Source organism: Vanacampus margaritifer, chromosome 17, assembly GCF_051991255.1.
Source record: "Vanacampus margaritifer isolate UIUO_Vmar chromosome 17, RoL_Vmar_1.0, whole genome shotgun sequence".
In the NCBI taxonomy this organism is placed as follows: domain Eukaryota; kingdom Metazoa; phylum Chordata; class Actinopteri; order Syngnathiformes; family Syngnathidae; genus Vanacampus; species Vanacampus margaritifer.
This window is the reverse complement of record NC_135448.1, coordinates 8,384,549-8,404,815: the sequence shown is the minus strand read 5'-3', so window position 1 is coordinate 8,404,815 and position 20,267 is coordinate 8,384,549. Positions and strand designations below refer to the sequence as shown.

Genomic DNA, 20,267 nt, shown 5'->3' with positions numbered 1-20,267 from the left:
AAAGTGGAATGCGAAGACGGCATACGAGGCACACAGGACTGATGGAAGACCCCCAAAAAGCAAGAGTGAAGGACATTCATTTCTCAGCTGGACAGTAGCTGTGTTGAAGATGCACTTTAAGGTAAATGAAAGGATAATATTTCCCTGACATTAATTTACGACAGATTTTAAGGAGCGTTTAGTTTTGCTTCGTCACACTCCAGCACTAGTCGTAAAATGTGATAGACATTTTAACAGTCAATTTCTGGAGTTGTTAAAAATGGTGACATTTGGACACAACTGTTTCCGTAGCAAATCTCTATCAGCCCAGACAAAAAGCATATAGTTACAACCCATGCAAATGTTTACAAAAATGTATTTTAATAAAATATCAGATTACACTTGAGTTTCATACCAATACACAGGTTAGCATCTGATAGAGGAACGTGCCAGTAATGCTTAGACAAAAACAATAGTGACCAATGTGAAGTGGGATAGCGTCCATTGAGTGTGCTGGTGTCTCTGTTCTTCTGCACAGGTATGGCTGGTTGCTAATCAGACAGCATGTGGTCCTGCTCATTGCCCCTCTACCTGCCGACCATCACTGCTACCCGCACCAGTCAAGTCATCTGAAGTTTGTTCCATTACGTCTTGTAATAAAGCCCTTGATTTGCCCAGTCTCATCTCCTGCTCATTTGTTATTGCTATGAAACAGTTGATATTTTGAAAGCACTTAAACCGTCATACTGTGCACACAACACTTGAACCTCAATAGTTCCACTGTAATAGATGCATGGTACTTTAGTACACAAATGCATTGCAAAACATATTGTGTCCATACTGAAAACACTTGTTAATCCACAAATACATTACAATTGATGGAACATAGTGATGGTAAACTGAAGCAATGAGGCCTTCCATCCAACTGGTTCGCTCCTGGGATGAAGCATCATGAGGCTTCATTTGTGCTATTGCACCCTCATGTGGAAAATAAATGTCATGACAGACAGTGATTAAAATGATACCATGGATTTGATGGGGTCAAAAGGGCAGGGAGTTGTGATATGAATGTACTCGAAAGAATGATTGCTTTATTTTAGACATTGACATAAACAAGACACACCTTTCATTCATTTTTAGTGAGGAAAACTAGCATTTCCAAAGTTTTGGGCTTTAAAAGGTTTGTCATTTTAGATCTTAGTCTTTTGCAAGGGATGAGGCCGGGGTACAGAGAAAGGTTATTGCTAGTTTGTAGAGGTTTGGGTAGACATGTTTGTGCAGCTCCCAGTAGTCCAGGGGGTTTGACATCCTGCTTATGTTGGGTTCCCCCAGGTAAGTGAGGACCTCAGCGGTCTCACTCTGGGTCCTCCTGTGCATGACTGTGTGGTCCAATCGCCGCCACAGTTTGTCACCTAAGACACAACTAACAGCCAACAGGCAGTTCTGGCTGCCCATCGTAGAGATGGGAGCAAAAGAATGTACTGCCGCTCATTTCCTATTGCTTAATTAACACCATTAGAATGTATCGAATATTACCTTGCTCCACAGGCCGGTTGTGTTGATGAAGATGATGGGGAGGAGGCGGAAGATGCCCTGTGCCGGATCACTGTCGCACATTCAGCTGTGCGCCTCCTCTCAGCCTCTTGTGCTTTATTGGGGCTAAAGAAGCCTATCTTCTTGAACCTGCAAATGACAGTGAGACTCATTGCAGTTGTGAACTGTTCAACAAGAGGCAGTTGCTCATTTGTTGGTACTAGTAGACAGATGAGGAAAAACAGACAACTGATACAAACCTGGGATCGAGCAGTGTTGCCAGTGACATGATGCTCAGTTGTTATTTTAAGACCCTCAGCCATTGCTTTGCTCACCTCCATTTGTATGGTTCCCATGTCATCCTCCAAGGTGTGGTGCAGCATGGCCAAAAGTGGTATGACCTTGAACCCAGACACTCTCCTCTGAGAGCTCTACGGTGGCATCATTAAATGGGGACAGCACCTGCAGACTCTCAGAAATGAGCCTCAACTGGTGGGATGTCGGTGTGTAGGCCTGCTCCTACGGCTTCCCTGAGGTTGTACATGCGTTGCAGCATGTGGAAGGTGCTGTTCCAGGTTGTCTCCACCTGAAAATAAAAGGTCATTATTGTTTGAAAGGAGAGTGGAAGCAGTTATGGATGTCAACTTACCTCTTGAATGAGCTTCAGCACAGGCTCTAGGCTTCATTTGCTCCTGCACCTGTCTCAGCCTTGTCTATAAAAAATAAAATAGGAAACAAAACATTATTCAAGTCATTCATGTCAAAACGGGGGGCTTTAGGACCCAGATGCGGGAAGGCAGAGCAAGGAGGCAGGGGTGTAGTCCAAAAAAAAGAGATTTAATTTCTATTTAACAAAAAGGTTTCCAAAGTTCAAAAACATAAAACAAAGCATGAACTTGAACTTGAACAAAAGAGGGAACAAAAAAAAACAGACAGCAACAAAACATGAACTTGAACTTGGGAGGAAACAGAAAACAGGCAGCATGACATGAGGACAAACATACATACCACAATGCACCAACACAGACAGAGGAGAGACAGCAGACTAAATACACCAACACTAATGACGCAACAAGACACACCTGGACCAGATACAAGTGGCTGAGGGCACTGATTGGACAACACAAGGAAGGGCAGGGTCACAATCAACAAGACAAGGAAAACACACAAGGAAAGCAGAAACTGAACATGACAGAACCAAAACCAAAACATGACAGAACCAAAACATGACAATTCAGCATTAATTTGAATACTGCTGTGTAATAAAGGAATTCACCTTTGCAGTGGTACTGCTTTTGAAATAGCCAACTATACTCCTACACTGAAGACGGATCTCAGACAGCTCAGTGTTTTCTGCCAGAGCCTTCTTCACCATTAGATTTCATGTGTCTGGCACATGCCGCCATGTTGGCTGCACCATCTGTCACAAGGCAAGTTACTTTGGTGGCAATGCCCCATTGTGCCATGAGTGCCGATTTAACGGCAGCCATGTTCTCAGCTGTATGGCGGTCAGGGAAATGGAGCACAGCTGAGTGCAGAGAGGTGTGCTCATCAATGAAATGACTGCCAGATATGCATCTGTGTTGATGCTGGTCCACATACAGTATCTGCTCTTATGCTCACTGCAGAGGACTTTGCTACAAGCTCTTGGGCCTTCTCCTTTGCCTGCTGGTACCTCTCCTCCACCATGGCTTTCAAAGTCTAAAGGAAAGGAGAAAGAACACTATTGGAAGAGCAGTTATGGGGGAATAATGATTCATGTGCTCTCATACACACCTGCCTGGTGGGGAGAACATATGTAGTGTCGAAAGCTTGGATAAGCTTCCTGAACCCTGCGTCCTCCACAAAACTGAAGAGCTGGCAATCTTCAATTACCATATTGCTCAATGCCTCTTCCACTGCATTCTTATCCGCTGCAGTTTAACAGAAACAGAGTAGGCCTATTAATGATAGATGTCATTCATTTCATCTGTCACATTTGGAATATACATGGTAGGCTATGCTGTTTTTTCATTGCATGTTAAAATGGCTGGGCGTGGTTCTATTTGAGTTGTCTCCTCATTTTCATGCAGGGCCCTAGAATGCCTCAACATAGATGAAGTGTTCTTTAGAACAAAGTTTACACTTCACCTTTTGAAATATCAGCAAGTAGAAGAAAGACATTAAAACGAGGGATACACTGTGTTGTCACAATAATTTACAATATATATTCACACTGGTTATTATAATTTGTACCTTTTTAGGAGAGATCTGCTCAAAATGATCCCGGACAGGGGATGTTCTCTTCTTTTTCGTTGTGGACTGGTCCATTGCAAAACAAATCCGATTGAGGTTTGAAGATGCCAGTTGGGTGTGTCAGCGTCACCTGTGAGCTCATTGTCGTCTCGGTGCGCCCTTTTATTTCGAATCACCCGCGAAACTATGTGTTGGCGATGACGTAGGAAGCCCATCTCGCGAGGCTTCGGGCGTGGCCACAAGCGTAATCAACACATATTTATGCACAACACATATATACAATTAACCCCGCCTAACATTAAAGGGATACTTAACTCATTGAGCCTTCTTCTACAGTGGGATATTCGTATTTTGCACAAATTGGCTTTTGATAACTGCTTTTTGTTTTATATAGAGTCAATCGCATCTTGCACTTCTCTCCCTTACTCTCAACTAACATTGCATCACCTGTTTTCTGGGTTTCGTCAGCAACCTGGAGCATGAAAGGTCATTGCTTCCTCAGCGCAGGTGAGAAGGTTGTAGTCATTTGTATGCAAGACTTAAATATGGCTTTGACTAATTCTTTCTGGGCAATATATTAATAGCTGCTGAAAATTGCCTCGGTGAGTCAAGTATGTGTCTGTTGATTTCATGTGCACTTGTATATGTGGTTACGTTTAGACTTTGCCTTTTTTTACCTGCATGAAAACTAATAGCGGGTAGGACTAGATACGTTTTTGGCTTCCTCCTACCCCTCTTTGACATATAAACTCTTCATTTTCTTTGTGTCTATATGTTCAATAAAGAACCAGCTGCTACTACTTGGAGCTCATTTGGTTACTAGCTAGCTTTATCGGCGCTCACATAGGAATTGCTTGTTTTCCAATGCCTTTTGTGTTTGGGTGTAGCATTTATTTAGGTTGCTACTGTTTTGTGCATCAGTTTTTCTATGGGGCACCATTTCGTTTTACTTTTCCCCTTGGTTTGTACCTCTGTCGCAAGGCTCCAGCTATTTGCAATCAATGCCATTGGTATTTGAATTTTTTTTACTATCCCGATGAAGCTCGGTAGCTTGAGCATTTTTCCCGCCATATAAATCTGTCGAGGGTTGATTCATGCTGGGCTGCTGTGCAATTACCTGTGTGCCATTATTGCCTTGCTCTGGTGGCTCCTGGTTCCTCTCCACCCGTTCCGCAGCAAAAGAGGGATTCAGGCCTGGGGAATAGACAAGGGGGAGCGGGGGCCGTGGGAGAAACAGCATGTGAGGGCGTGTATGCATTAAGCGCGCATCGCTACAGAAATGACTCGGTGCTGTTTGCAGGGCATCAAACGGTGGCACAATCAACACCGGTTCTCTTGTGTGGTGATTGCAAATGACACACAACCCTGCTATCTGAGCTGATTTGAAATGCCAGGCGCAGGCGATGGACAAGAGTGTGGCGCAATTTAGCTGTGTCGGTTATATCTCAATCCGCAAAGATCACACAGCTAACAATTCTTTAACAGAGTCACGCAGCAAACAATATTATTCCCTCGCGGCAGACCCAGACTGGGTGCCGGCCACATCTATATTGCACTTTGCCCTATAAAGCCTTTATTGAATATGGATGCTGAGGGGGGGGGGGGGGTCAGTAAAAGGCCAATTACATAAAACGGGTCAGGGGGATAAACAGTGGCACAGAGCTCCTGGTTGGGCCCTCCTACAAAGACAAACATTGTTTCTTGCGTTGTGTAACTGAATGAATGCATCCATCTTCTACCGCTTATCCCATTATTATAATACTTAAATAATAATAATGAAGGTAAATATAGATAAACGACTCTTGGTTGGACAATTGTATTCAATTAAGTAAACAGGTCATACCTTTTGGACAATGCTCCCTCCCAAATGCTACCTTGCTTCCGGGGTGTTGTGCAGGTGCCGGTAGGCTGAAATGAAGCCCTAATTGTATGTGAGAGATATCAGCGGGTAGTAAACTTATGACAGGTAATTTTATTATATGCTTACCGTCTTGACGGATTCCCTGCTACTTCGAGCAGCTTACTCGACAGGCATAGTATGGGTCTAGATTCTCTTGTGCGATTTGTTGGGCGTCCTCGTGTCTGTGGCTATGTGGTGTTAACATTGTTAACATTTTTAATTCTTTATTTTATATTTTAACCATTTTGAATTTAGTTATAGATGTGTAGAGCAGGTGTAATAAATGTTAAACTCAATATAACTCGACCTTAACCTATCTGTTATCTTGTTTTGTCTATATTCCCTTTCTTTGTCCTGTTTGAGAAAGTTCAATCTGGCATACTGAGATTCTGTTTTGTCGAAATGTGAAGAAAGTGCAATCTGGCATACTGAGATTCTGTTTTGTCGAAATGTGAAGAAAGTGCAATCTGGCATACTGAGAACCTGTTTCGTCTAAATGTGAAAGTCCAAGTTCAATCTAGCATACTGAGAACCTGTTTTGTCTAAATGTGAAAGTTCAAGGACGATCTAGTTTACTGGCAAAATGCAAACTCATTCTGTACCTCACGGGATGACAGAGGCGTTTCCTGATGTTTTGAATAAAAAGGCTGTGTGGGCAAAAGAGGACACACATTCTTGGATGACACTGCTTTGGTGATATTCAATTGTGTGACCAGAGATCTCTGTAATAAATCAACTTGCAAGGACCCTCTTCACAAGACTCTCATATTTGATTTATTTGAACACGCAAAAGATTACAAATTATAATTTAATCCTTCAGTGGCCACATGCGCACCTGCAGAAATCAATGTGGGATCTCACCGGCGCCACTCCTTCCTTTCCGCAGGTCCCAGAGCCCCTAGAACAGAGGTGGGCAATCTCGGTCCTCGAGGGCCAGAGTCCTGCAGGTTTTGTAGGTTTCTCACTTCCAACACAAGCTGATTCCAATCAACAGGATCGTTATCAGGCTTATGCAGAGCTTGCTGATGAGCTGATCATATATCAGCTGTGTTGGAGAAGGGCAACACGCAAAACCTGCAGGACTGCCCCTCGATGCCCACCTCTGCCCTAGAATGTTCCCCCGGGTCCTCAAGCCCACTATTTTACACACACACACACACACACACACACACACGCACACACGCACACACGCACACACGCACACACGCACACACGCACACACACACACACACACACACACACACGCACACACACACACACACACACACACACACACACGCCTATATTCAGAGGTCATCAAACTGTTGTAACGCTTCATGTTTTCGCTTCAGGAATACAGCTTTATTTTTACGTGTCATAAGTGCTCAGGTTCGTGGATGCGCTGCTCTGCGCTGATTAGCAATTTTGTTGAGGAGCACGACTTTACAGCTTTAAAACAACGCTGTACAGGTACTACACGTGCTTCTTATTCGTCCAAATGCATTTTTAATGTGTCCCTTTTGTTCTCCTGGTAAATATATCGTTCCGCGTGATCTTTTTGTTTATTATTACATCATGGTTTTCCCCGACAATGAGATTTGTCCAGCTGGAGTTGCCGTAGGTTTCACGTGACGATGATACTCCGTTCCAGGCCGCTTTGCCGTCGACACGCACGCTTTCGCGCTTCGCTATATAATCCTTCTTGATTTCTGACTGAATCGACTTAAACATCGACACTGTGCGTGCGTCGCTACTTTAGAGAAGTCATAAATAATTGCTACATTTCCTGTCTGCTTACATTCGTATCAGGCGGTGCTCGTCAACATCTCTCGGCCCTGTTTTGCTTAGCTTAGCTTAGCTTTGCTTTGCTTAGCTTGCTAGCCACCAAAAAAAGGAGACGCGTTTTTTTAGCGACTCATTGGCTCAGCAGACGCCAAGTGTGAAAATAGAGTGTCGCCGATATCGTGAATATGTGTGCTACAACGAACGTGACGTGCGAAAAAGAGCTTTGTGGAGCACAGGAGGAGAACGAGCGACAACGTCAGCTGCTGGACGCTGTGTACAAGCAGCCTCGTGTTGTGTTGAACAGAGCAGGTTTGTCGCTTGCTTAATCAACACTTTTCAACAATACGTATTTTATTATTTAACCCCACAATAAAGTGAATTTACCAAATCTTGTGTCCCGCAGACGTCTGTGAAACATATCTTTGTCCTGAGTGGCAGGAGTCAGACTTCCGTGACGTGTCAGAGGAGGACAACCTGGAGCCTCTCCAGGTTAAAGAAGAGGAGCAGCCACACCCTCCCAACATAAATAAAGAGGAGCAGCTGCCACGATACATTAAAGAGGAGGAGGAGTTTACAGAGTTGCCCAGGACTGATGTCCATTTGAAGACTAAAGATGAATGTCAATATGAAAACAACAAAGGGGCGGAGCCTTCAAGCAGCAGCTCAAGACAACTGACAACAACTGAAGATGATGAGGACCACCGTGGAGGATCACAAGCAGACAGCCGGTTAGCTCTAATGTCAGATGCTGAAGACGCGTCACACTCTCCTCGCACTGATGACGAACAGTCTGACGGTGACGTGACATGTCACACTGGCAGCAAATGTTGGAAATGTTCTCTTTGTAAACAAACTTTTGGCAGCAACTCTCATTTGAGAAGACATATGATTAGCCACACTGGTGAAAAACCCTTTCCCTGCTCAGTTTGTGGTCGACGTTTCTCTTACAAAACAAGCTTGAAAGTGCACACAAGAACCCACACTGGAGAGAAGCGTTTTGCTTGCTCCGTTTGTGGTCAATGTTTTACTCAAAAAGGAGACTTAAAAGTGCACACAAGAAACCACACTGGAGAGAAGCCTTTTGCCTGCTCAGTTTGTGGTCACAAGTGTGCTTCCAAGGGAAACTTAAACAAACACACAATAACCCACACTGGAGAGAAGCCTTTTGCTTGCCCGGTTTGTGGTCAATGTTTTACTCAAAAAGGACACTTACAAACGCACACGAGAACCCACACTGGAGAGAAGCCTTTTGCTTGCTCGGTTTGTGGTCAATGTTTTACTCAAAAAGGACACTTACAAAGGCACACGAGAACCCACACTGGAGAGAAGCCTTTTGCCTGCTCCGTTTGTGGTCAATGTTTTGCTAGAAAAAGAAGCTTAAAAATGCACACAAGAACCCACACTGGAGGGAAGCCTTTTGCCTGCTCTGTTTGTGGTAAGTGTTTTACTAGAAAAGGAGACTTAAACAAACACACAAGAACCCACACTGGAGAGAAGCCTTTTGCCTGCTCCGTTTGTGGTCAATGTTTTACTCAAAAAGGAGACTTAAAAATGCACACAAGAACCCACACTGGAGAGAAGCCTTTTGCCTGCTCAGTTTGTGGTCACAAGTTTGCTTACAAGGGAGACTTAAACAAACACACAAGAATCCACACTGGAGAGAAGCCTTTTGCCTGCTCTGTTTGTGGTCAGTGTTTTACTAGAAAAGGACACTTACAAACACACACAAGAACCCACACTGGAGAGAAGCCTTTTGCTTGCTCGGTTTGTGGTCAGTGTTTTACTAAAAAAGTACACTTACAAACACACACAAGAACCCACACTGGAGAGAAGCCTTTTGCTTGCTCGGTTTGTGGTCAAAGTTTCTCTGACAGGCCTAAATTACAAAGCCACACAAGAGCCCACACTGGAGAGAAGAAGCCTTTTGCTTGCTCTGTTTGTGGTCAAATATATTCAAGTAATGCCAATGCTAAGAGGCACAGGTGTGCTGGTGTGAATAGCCGTGATTAATGAAGCTTGATATGAACTCATTTATGGAATAAGTTTTAAAATGGTGCAGAAATCCAGTCTACCGCTGAATGAACGAAGGATCTGTGTACTTGCATTGCATATTGTATGTGTCTTGACTTAACCCTGTTATGTGCGTACATTTCTTCTTCATGTGCCGGGTCTGCTACAGACATCAGTGATCATGGCCCTCCATGCCTCTCTGTCATCCGTTTCCCTAATAAATTCGCTAATGGGGTTCTTCTTCCGTGTAGCAAAGTTTTTTAAGTTGTCTGTATATTTTGCCGTCTACTGTTTTTTTACTCCACATATAATTTTTGTCTTGCCGTGATATTCTTTGCATAAATATACCTATAGTAGGCTGCAATTACTTTGTATAGGGGCAAACAATTCTTTTAAATGATTCACACAGCAAACAATAATATTTCTTCACGGCAGCCAGTAAACTCTGACAGAGCCAGACTAGATGCCGGCCACTTCGAAATAGCACTTTGCCTGATTAAAGCTTTTAAAAAATAGATACAAGTTATAATTTGCTAAATAGAGTAAATAAGTAAAAGGCCAATTAAATATATCTAATCAAGGGGGCTCAACAGTGACACAGACCTCCTGATTGGGCACTCCCACCGCTGTACAGGTACTACACGTGTTTCTTATTCGTCCAAATGCAGATTTAATATGTCTCTTTTGTTCTCCTGGTAAATATATCGTTCAGCATGATATATTTGTATATTATTAAATTTTGGTTTTCCCTGGACATGGGGTTTGTCCAACTGGAGTTGCCGTAGGTTTCACGCGACGATGATACTCCGTTCCAGGCCGCTTTTGCGTACACGCTGTTAGATATTATTAACATTTAAATTCTTTATTTCATATATTAACCATTGTTATACATTATTAGCATTTTAATTCTTTATATTAACCTTGTCGAAATGTTTTGTAGATGTGAGGTAGTGTTGAACTCAGTATAATTTGACCTTAAGCTGGAACATATTGTTTGGTCTAAAAAAATTCCTTCTCAGTGTTCTGTGCGAAAACACACATTTGGTCCTTGAGAACAGAATCTGTCTCGAACACACACACCCCTGACCCTGACTCTGTTTGCGCCATCGCTCACGGAAAAGTACCCAGAGAGTATGTTTTGTCTACAAATGAAAGAGAGGCGGTCTGTTTAACTATAATAAGCCATTTTACACGCGGAAGAGACACATTCGGCACTCTGAAATTCCACCTGTTACGTGATGTTTGGAGTCTGTCACGATGTCCAGAGATCTCTGTTTGATTAAATCATTTTTGCAAAGGTGTTTTTTCTTACATTAAATCTGTCTTGATATTTTTGGAACACACAAAGAGGACAAATAAATTTATTCCTCTTCAATGCGCACGCTGTCACGCTTCACTATATGATTTTTCTTGATTTCGGACTGAATGGACTTAAACCTCGACACTGTGCGTGCGTCATTACTTTACTCAAGTCAAACATATTTACTACATTTCGTGTCTGGTTACATTCGGATCAGACAGTGCTCGTCGAAATCTCTCGGCCCGGTTTAGCTTAGCTTTGCTTAGCTTGCTATTGAAGAGAATCTTCTGTTTCAATTTAATTATAACTGTTTTAACTTACTCAGCAAAGATTGATGAGTGTAATAAGTGACCAAACGTTTGAAGATTCTTCCTGCCCCTTATCTCACGTAATCAACCAGCTGTCGGGGTGAAGACAGGATGTCTGGCTTGCTCTGTTTACATATCAATCGACCATCTGGCCATTTGTATTGAATGATGTTTGTCTTAGCTAAGGGCTGGGGGCTTGGGGGGCTGTTTCCTGCCGAGAGGCGCGGCTGAGGATTTGGAGGAAGAGGAAGGGGAGGGGCTTTTTGGAATGCTGGGAGTATAATGGCAACTGCGAGTGGGAGGGGCCACACACAGGGGGAAAGTCCGCGGCGTTTGGCCGTATCTGTCTGTGATGTCCAGAAATTTCTGTAAAATTAAATCATTCGAAGGAAACCTGATTCACCGATCTCCAGTCTGATTCTGAAAATACGAACGCGTGGAAAACAAGGAACGTTTTCCAACAAAATGGTGACTCCCGACGTTGCTGGTTGAAGGTTTTTTTTAATAGACAGGACTTCTGACTCCAAATTAATTGTACGGTATGAGGACAATTATCCTCGTAGTGAATTCCTGCTTGTTGTGAACTCTAAAACCTGTTTTCGTCATCTAAATTTTTACTAAATTGTCCATGAGATCTAGGTGAACAGGTATTAGTAAAGTTTAAAATACAAGTTTGTTTCGTTCCGTTATGGACTCTCAGACTTGGTTTTAGATTTTGCTAAGACATTGAACTATACAAGGCGGCTTTGTATCGTGGGAACCTAGGTTTTTGTGTACGGAAGTAACGTTACGATGAATTGTGCGCAGCTAAGTGAAGAGAAATAAGAGATATGTGTGTACAGGTTGAAGCAGTGGTTTTATTAAATCATGGAAAACACATGGCAATCCCGTTCTTATTTGAATCTGAGGGACCGTAAGCCCTTGCATTTCTGAGGCAATTTACTAAATTTAGGATCGAATGCTTTTGTTTGGTTACAGTCAAGCGTTTTTGAGGTAAGGAGTTAAAACTTCGGCCACTGTGAAGGAATCGAGAGGTCCGGACATATTTATTCGAGGAAAACACATGGCATTCCCGTTCTTTGTTGAATCTGAGGGATAGTAAGCCCTTGCATTTCTGAGGCATTACATGTTTGTTTGTTATTATTATTTAATTTTTTGGAGGGGTAAGAAGCAACGTTGTTGAATAAATATAACCTATTGAACTGTGGTACCACAAGTGAGACGTCACTGAATTAATAAAAATAAATTAATAATAATTGAATATAATAATAAATAAGGAAGTAAGTAAATAATATGGAAATGGAGGGCAGGTTAAAACTGCGTGTGAAGTATGTGTGGGAATTATGCCTGCAAAAAATAGGGTTGGTATGAAAGTATTGTTGAATAATTGGATGAGGACTTGTTGTGAGGAAGGTTGGTTTCCTCCATTATCAACCGCTGTTTGTTTGGTATCTTTGATGAAAGAGGTAGAGCTAGCATGTGCGCGTGTGAGTTTGTATGTGTCTCAAAGTGAAGATGGAGTGTGTGTGTGTTTAAGTGATAAAGATAGAGAGGAGCGAAAGTAAAGCAGGAGATGGTTAAGAAGTAACTGTTAAATTTAAAAGGAAAAAAAGGGGAGTGGATGCGAAGTGTTGCGAGAATGGATATTTTTTATTATTTTTTCTCAATGTCTACAACTGTGTGTTTGGTGATGTTTATGAGTGAAATGGAAAAAGGCTTGTGTTCTAGTGTTGTCTGTTAAAAACAAAACAAAAAAAACTGTTGGATTGTCTCTGGGAGGAAGGAGGAATGGGAGCTTGTTGTGAAGGGGGATGGAATTTCTTCATTGTCTCCAAATGAGGGTGAGTGTGTGAGATAAGACTGTTGTGATAATCGCGCTGAGGACTCGCCTTTCGAATGGGAAAGTGGAAAAACAGGTTTTCCATATCGTGTCAGGCACCCCGCGGATAGCTCTGCTCTACTATTGAAATGAGTGTGTGTTTATGCAGAACTTCTCTCCCATGCAATCTGGTGTTGCCAATTGGCTTCAACCAGTACAGAAAGCTGTTACGGAACAGATGTTAATAGCAGGTGATATCCATGTTCTTTTTTATACAATTATGTCCGCTTTTATAGTTGAATGGAAATTTTTATTTTATTTTATTTTTTTAATGTTGATTATTTTTTTCCTCTTTCCTCCCTGATAATTAGGCTTTTAGGCGAGAAAATTATTTAAACTTTGTTTCCCCTCCCTGAGTATGTCATTCCAGATCTGGTGTCCGCTCAGCCATTTTGAGGGGCATTCCCAAGACTTGGGCACAGTCCATGGAGGGTTCTTCCCGATGCTGAGATTGACCAGTAGTTGTCACATCTTAAGCATAATTTGAGGAGACATGCTAATGAAAAAGAGTCTAAGGTAGACAAATACGAAAGTACAGAAACACTACTTGCTATGGTGCAGTTGAAAATAAAAAATAAAAACAGGAAGTAAACACTCTTGCTGTGATCTCATTTCCCTCTGTCGATTCTGAGTGCATAATGTGTCAAGCAGGTACATTCATTGGGCAAGGTGCGTACTGAAGAGGAATAAATATATTTGTCCTCTTTGCGTGTTCCAAAATTTGAAGACAGATTTAATGTAAGAAAAAACACCTTTGCAAAAATGATTTAATAAAAAAAAACAGAGATCTCTGGACATCGTGACAGACTCCAAACATCACATAACAGGTGGAATTTCAGAGTGCCGAATGTGTCTCTTCCGCGTGTAAAACGACTTCTTATAGTTAAACAGACCGCCTCTCTTTCATTGGTAGACAAAACATACTCTCTGGGTACTTTTCCGTGAGCGATGGCGAAAACAGAGTCAGGGGTGTGTGTGTTCCAAGCAGATTTTGTTCTCAAGGGCTAAATGTGTTTTCGCACAGAACGCTGAGAAGGAATTTTTTAGACCAAACAATTTACCAGCTTAGGTTAAGGTCAAATTATACTAAGTTCAACACTACCTCACATCTACAAAACATTTCGACATGGTTAATATAAAGAATTAAAATGTTAATAATGTATAACAATGGTTAATATATGAAAATAAAGAATTTAAATGTTAATAATATCTAACAGTCCGCCCTTTGGGCTTATTTAAAATAAAGCCCAATAACTAAACATTTAAACATCTTTACACAAAGATTCCAGCGGGATCTTCATCATCGCAATGGCAGGTGCAACATAAGAAAGAAAAAAAATGAAAACATTCTTTTTAGCAGGAGAGGAGGTCAGTCATATGTCAAAAACAATGTGATTCATTAAAAGATTTTTTCAGTAAAATAAGCATATCATATATGAAGACAATGTGTTGGGGATCTCAGAAATAGCAAATTGGCGTGACAGTCAGTATGAGAAAGAGTGTCATTATGTACGCAATTGAAGACTTGTTGTCGTTTGGGCTATGGAAATTTTTGTTGACGTTTGTCAGTTCCGTTTTCGTTCTTGCGTTTGTTTTTTTTCAAACAGAGTCCTTCAGCTCTGCGATTGGCTGGCAACCTGTTCAGGTTGCACCCCGCCTACTGCCCGAAGCCAGTTGGGATAGGCTCCAGTACCCTCACAATCCTTGTGAGGACAAGCAGTCAAGGGAATGGATGGATGGATCCTTCAGCTCTTTTAAAACCCACATCAACTGCCAGAGAATAGGGATTGATCACCGGGATTTGTTTTCCCAAGGTGTGACTCATTCTTTGTGGAACGCCCCGGAAAAGGGATACGTTCCTCCTATCTCCAGTGAGGGATGTCCTCAGCGAAACTCAATCTCCATTGAGTGATGTCTTCAGCTCGTCAGGTGGCTCCTAGAAACAGTTGAATGGTTTCTCGGTTGGTTCGTCTGGTGGCTCGCTCCTGAAGGTGGGGGTTGAGTAGAAGGCAGACCCCCGGCTGGTCTGATAGGCAAGATGTGGAACCAGGTGCCCCCGTGGACTGGACCATATTGACCTTTTCATCACCTCATCTGGGTGCAGAATATTCTCATTTAGCCACTAATAAATATCCATATTCACATCCCTTCTTTTTGAAAGAGCATCTGGCAGTTTTATTAGTTTGGAGTTAGAAAATGTTAGTAAAGTTCTGTAGTCCTGTCCTGTGGGAAAAAAATCTGTTTGTTGTGACATTCAATTAGAATCCAGCCTTTGGCTGACTTTAATGACCTAAGCACATTCATTAATGCAAAAATGAAAATCTTAGCCAATTCAAATCTGACGAGGCCAATTTTGTTTACAGAGTGTAATGATTATTGGAATGTTTTATTATAATATTTACTGTTATAGATATGGCATGAATGTGCTTCCAGCCATTAAATAAATGCAACTTTCGTCAACAAATAAAATCAAAAAATAACATCTAACCCCAGGGCCCCAGGGAAAAATAGAAATGGAACATATTCACCTTATTTTCGCCATCTCTGCCAAAACTTACTCCTCCTCCATGGTCAAGGAAATCCCCAATTGACCTCCTGTAAATTTCATTCATTCTCACGGACTATCTATAATTATCACATTAAGACTAACTTTCAATTTTATATTTATTTAATTCAACATGGACTGTTTGTGTCCTTCGCGACGACATACCCAGACCGACCAATAATTCCCCCATCTGAAAAGATCGCTTTAGAGAATTTTTCAGACTAATATATAAAGTTCTGCAGTAAATAAATTTTGCTTGCTTTTTTGTTTAAAAAGAGGGGAAAAATTTTAAATTTAACCAGTAAATTCGACAATGCGCCCCAAGCAATTTATTTGAATTTCAAAAGAGAATTTGGGAAAATATTAGAAGACCAAATTTAACAAGCGTCAAATAACGGAAAATATAATTAAGATTGAAATAAATTTTATCCTGTCCTTCTTTTTTTTTTTTTTTTTTTTTCCTTTTTTCTGGGAGATCTCAGTATTGATCATTTGAAATGTCATCATCATTGTTCTCCCTTTTTATTTTATTTAATTTTTTTTAATTTTTTTTATGTGTGTTTGTGCGTGCGTGCGTGTGTGTGTGTGTGCGTGCGTGCGTGCGTGCGTGCGTGAGAAAGAAAAAAAAAAGAATTCCCATACCGTTCACCTAAACCGAACACTTCAAAATCCAGCCAGAGTCGTGGGGCCGCCAGGAGACCCGAAGGGGGACCAAAGAAAAGAAAGAAAAGCGAAGCCCAGCACCGACCAGACACCACACACCGGGCCACTAACCTTCACCAACCCCAGAGACATCTAAACTCCAACAAATCAGGGAAACCTCAAGGGCCCAAAGGAGAAACTGAGGAAAGGTAGAAAGGACAGACGAAGCAGAGTGAGATCCACAGACACCAGCCTCCACCGAATCAATGACCTGAGGGAGAAACAAATTGTGTCTGAGTCTCGATAGATGCTGGTGTGGTGGATCTAGCATGCATGAAAATCTCCACCAAAGAGGGGAGCCGTCGACCCCCGCCAGGACAGAGCAAGCGCAACACCTCAGGGCCCCCCAGGCCGCGGCCGCGCCAAAGGACGACCCCCGGGCCCCGCAGGGGGCACCGGCCGGAGAGCAAACCCCGGAGCAGGAGCGCCCCCCACCCCAACGCGGCCCGCGCCCCCAACCCAACGCAGCAGGACGGGGCACTGCAGGCCCACCAGGCACCCCACCGGCCCACAACCCCCGCTCCCCCCACGACCCCCCCTCCCCACCCCGCCACCCACCCCAACCCAGCCCCAACCGCCCCCAGGTCCCCAAATCCCCAGACACCCTCCCCACCCCAGCACCCCCCACCCCGGCACCACCACCCACCCACCAACCAAGCCGCCCCCGCCCCCACCCCCACCAACCGACAGCCCCCCAGTCCCCGACCCCAGACCCCGGGGACACACCGCACCCAGGCATCTGCGCCGAAGAGGGGGCCGGGCAGCGGAGCGGAGAGGGCACCCGCGCCCACCCCACCACGTGGAGGGACGGAACACCAGGGGCAGAAGGGGAGATGGGGGCACCGGAGGACGGGCGGCACCCCCGAACCCCAGGCCCAGCGGGGAGAGGCCCCGGTCGTCACCCCAATGATCTAAGACGGTGTCTCCACCCCACCCCACTCCCCCCAAAGTGTGTTACAGTATGTGCCCTAAAATGTATTGTGCAAAACGAGGCGCACCCGCCCACCAAAACCCCCACCCACCCCACCGGGACCCCGGCGGGGCTCGCCCCCCGGATACCGGGGCCCGCCCGAAGTGCCCGGAGGCCCACCGGAGCGGGGCAGGCGCCGAGACCCGGGCCACGGATGGAACCCCCGGCCCAGGGGAGGCGGAGGAGGGCGGACAGGGGAGGGGAGGGGACGGGGGAAGGAGACGACAGGAAGGGCAGGAGGCAGCGGCAGGGCCGCAGAGAGAGGGGGAGAGGAGGAGGAAGGGCGACGAGGGAGAAGGGACAGGGAGGCGGAGGACGGGCGGGGAGAGGTGAAGAGGGAGAGGAAGCAAGGGGGAGGAAGGGGGCACCCCGGCGGCCCACAGGCCCCGACCCGCGTCGCCGGACCCAGAGCGACGGACCGCGCCGGGGCGGCGCCGCCCCGGACACCAGGGAGAGCCCCGCAACACAGCACCCCCCACGAGACCCAGGGAACGACCAAGACGCAGCCGCCACCCCGCAGCCAACAGAGGGGCAGACCCGCCCACGCCCAGCCAGGGGGGACAGCACCTGTAGAGTTAGTCCCCTGGCATGCAGTGAATCCGAATATTAGCCCTTAGTGCCCATTGGAGGTGAATCTGCTCGATCCTGTTGGCAGCAACTGGGTTCCTGACTATAAAAATACAACCATTAGTTACAAACTGTCAAATGCAGAGACATCAATGTAAGTTATCACAATGTGGTGGCTCTCGCTAACAGGCAGAATTAAATAACCAGAATTAGGTTAAAATATTCTATATACGTAGACCATATTTCTATGAATTTTGATATTTGTTTTTTATTTGAGGCCGATATTTTTTCCATTAAAATGTGATTTATGAGGAGGTTAGACCATTGGTCGATATTCAGAGTTTGTTTATTTTTCCAGTTAACAAGAATTGTTTTTTTAGCGATAGTAAGGGCTACAAGTGTAGATTGAAATTGTTTATGTGGTAGGTCAGTTGTTGTTAGGTCACCTAGCAAACACAAGTTTGGAGATAAAGGTATCCTATAGTCCAAGATAGCGGAAAGTTTTTCTAAGACTTTAGTCCAGAAATACATAACCGGAGTGCATAACCATAAAGCATGAAAATAAGTGTCTGTAGTGTTTTGTAAACACTGGAGACAAATGTCGGAGTCGGAGAGCCCCATTTTCTTCATCATATATTGAGTAATGTATGTTCTATGGATAATTTTGTATTGGATAAGTTGTAAATTTGTGTGTTTTGTCATTTTAAATGCATTTTCACAAACTTGAATCCAAAAGTCAGATTCCGGAGCTATAGACAAGTCTGTCTCCCATTTTAAGATGGGTAAAGACATTTTATCCGTATATGAAAGTAACTTATATATTTTTGAAAGTTTTTTTGTTGTTGTCGGAGAAAGCTTGGTAATATCTTTAGCTAAGCCAGGCGGTTGGAGCGTACCCTGAAGTGTTGGAATTTGTTTCTTTATCATATTTTTAACTTGCAGATAATGTAAAAAATTTCCGTTTGTTATTTTGTATTTTTGGAGCAAAGATGTATATGATATAAACATATTATCTGAGAAGAGATGGTGAAGATGTGTGATTCCTTTCTGCTCCCACACACCTAAATAAAACGTTTGGTTGTTAATTCGAAAGTCAGGGTTATGCCATAGGGGAGAAAGCCCACAGGGCTCCACTTGGGCTTTTGTAATTTCTAATGCCTTCCACCAAGCAGTCAGGGTGGCGGAAATCATTGGGTTTTTAAAACAATTATGTCGCTTAATCGATGTTGTAATAAAGAGTAAATCTAGAAGTCTGAGGTTATTACAATCCTTCTGTTCTAGTTCCAGCCAACAGTTAGTATCTCTGTTGGGTTGTGCCCATAGAACGATATATTGTAGCTGGTTAGCTATATAGTAGTACATAAAATTTGGTGCCTCTAGACCACCTTTGGATTTACTTTTCTGAAGAGTAGATAGACTAATCTTTGCTTCTTTTATTTTTCCAGCAAAATTTTATAACTGCTGAGTCCAACAACTGGAACCATTTAGCCGTAGGTTTAAATGGAATCATTGAGAAAAAATAAAATAAAAATAAAAAATAGTTTACTTTAGGTAAAACTTTCATTTTAACGGTGGCTATTCGTCCTATTAAAGAAATAGGAAGATTATTCCAGCGTTCCAAGTCACTATGAATGTTATCCAGAAGTGGAGAAAAGTTTAAATGAATTAAATCAGTTAATTTAGGTGAGATTTTTATGCCTAAGTATTTTAAATTACCTATAGGAAATGAGTAATGTGGGTCCTGGCTTGCAGGGTTCCATGAATTTTCTGTAATAGGTAGAAGTGTTGATTTTGTCCAGTTAATAGAATAATCTGACAACTGTGAGAATTTAGTTATTAAGTTAAATACTTCCCCTAACGAAATCGCCGGGTTTTCTAAATAAAGTAAAATATCATCGGCATATAGATTAATTTTATGTTCTGTTACCCCAGAGTGAATTCCTTGAATCCTTCTTTCCTGGCGTATGGCTATTGCAAGTGGCTCGATAAATATTGCAAATAATAAAGGGGATAGTGGGCATCCCTGTCTTGTGCCTCTCTGTAAAATAAAGCTCTTAGATATAATCCCGTTAGTAGTAACTGTAGCTTTGGGAGAATCATATAATACTGACACCCAGTAGATAAATGATTTCCCAAAGCCAAATTTATTTAAAACAGCAAAGAGGAAGGACCAGTTAACTTTGTCAAAAGCTTTTTCTGCATCCAACGATATAATAACTGCCTTCTTATCATGCCGCTGTGACATGCTAATAAGGTTAAAGAGCCACCTAATATTATTAGTAGAGTGACGATCTTTAATAAAGCCTGTTTGGTCGCTATGAATAATTGTCGAGATTACTGTTTCTAGTCTAGATGTGAAAGCCTTAGTAATAATTTTGATATCAGTGTTAATTAGTGAAATCGGACGGTAACTTGATGGAAGGGTGGGGTCTTTTTCTGGCTTTAATAAAAGTTTAATTGCTGCTGTATTCATGTGTGGACGTATGTAACCATTAGTTTTAATTTCTGTTACTACTCTTAAGAATAGCGGAGCAAGCATTAGCCAGTAGTGCTTAAAAAATATAGCCGGATAACC

General features: G+C 43.0%; 1 protein-coding gene and 1 long non-coding RNA gene across 6 annotated transcripts; one reads left to right on the top strand and one right to left on the bottom strand.

Moving 5' to 3' along the window:
- Positions 1-343: 343 nt before the first annotated feature.
- LOC144037069 (uncharacterized) lies at positions 344-7,929 on the bottom strand. Of its 5 annotated transcripts, XR_013288806.1 has the most exons (9): positions 7,796-7,912; positions 4,865-4,941; positions 3,289-3,425; positions 3,115-3,213; positions 2,789-3,040; positions 2,162-2,225; positions 1,848-2,098; positions 1,516-1,662; positions 344-1,426 (listed from the first exon to the last, which is right to left on the bottom strand). It is a non-coding gene; the product is annotated as an uncharacterized LOC144037069 (long non-coding RNA). The 5 variants fall into 5 exon arrangements; XR_013288805.1 differs by having other exon boundaries at positions 2,789-3,213; positions 3,748-4,941; positions 7,796-7,929; XR_013288802.1 differs by having other exon boundaries at positions 2,789-3,213.
- LOC144037062 (uncharacterized) lies at positions 6,966-9,656 on the top strand. The gene is made up of 2 exons (XM_077548196.1): positions 6,966-7,720; positions 7,815-9,656. The coding sequence occupies exons 1-2, from the start codon at positions 7,597-7,599 to the stop codon at positions 9,419-9,421; spliced, it is 1,731 nt and encodes a 576-aa protein (XP_077404322.1). The 5' UTR covers positions 6,966-7,596; the 3' UTR covers positions 9,422-9,656.
- Positions 9,657-20,267: the final 10,611 nt, after the last annotated feature.

Excerpts from the sequence above, each read along its gene's own strand:
- LOC144037062 (XM_077548196.1), top strand. The coding sequence starts at position 7,597 with ATGTGTGCTACAACGAACGTGACGTGCGAAAAAGAGCTTTGTGGAGCA. Across the intron at positions 7,721-7,814 it reads TGTTGTGTTGAACAGAGCAG|ACGTCTGTGAAACATATCTT; the intron begins GTTTGTCGCTTG and ends TGTGTCCCGCAG.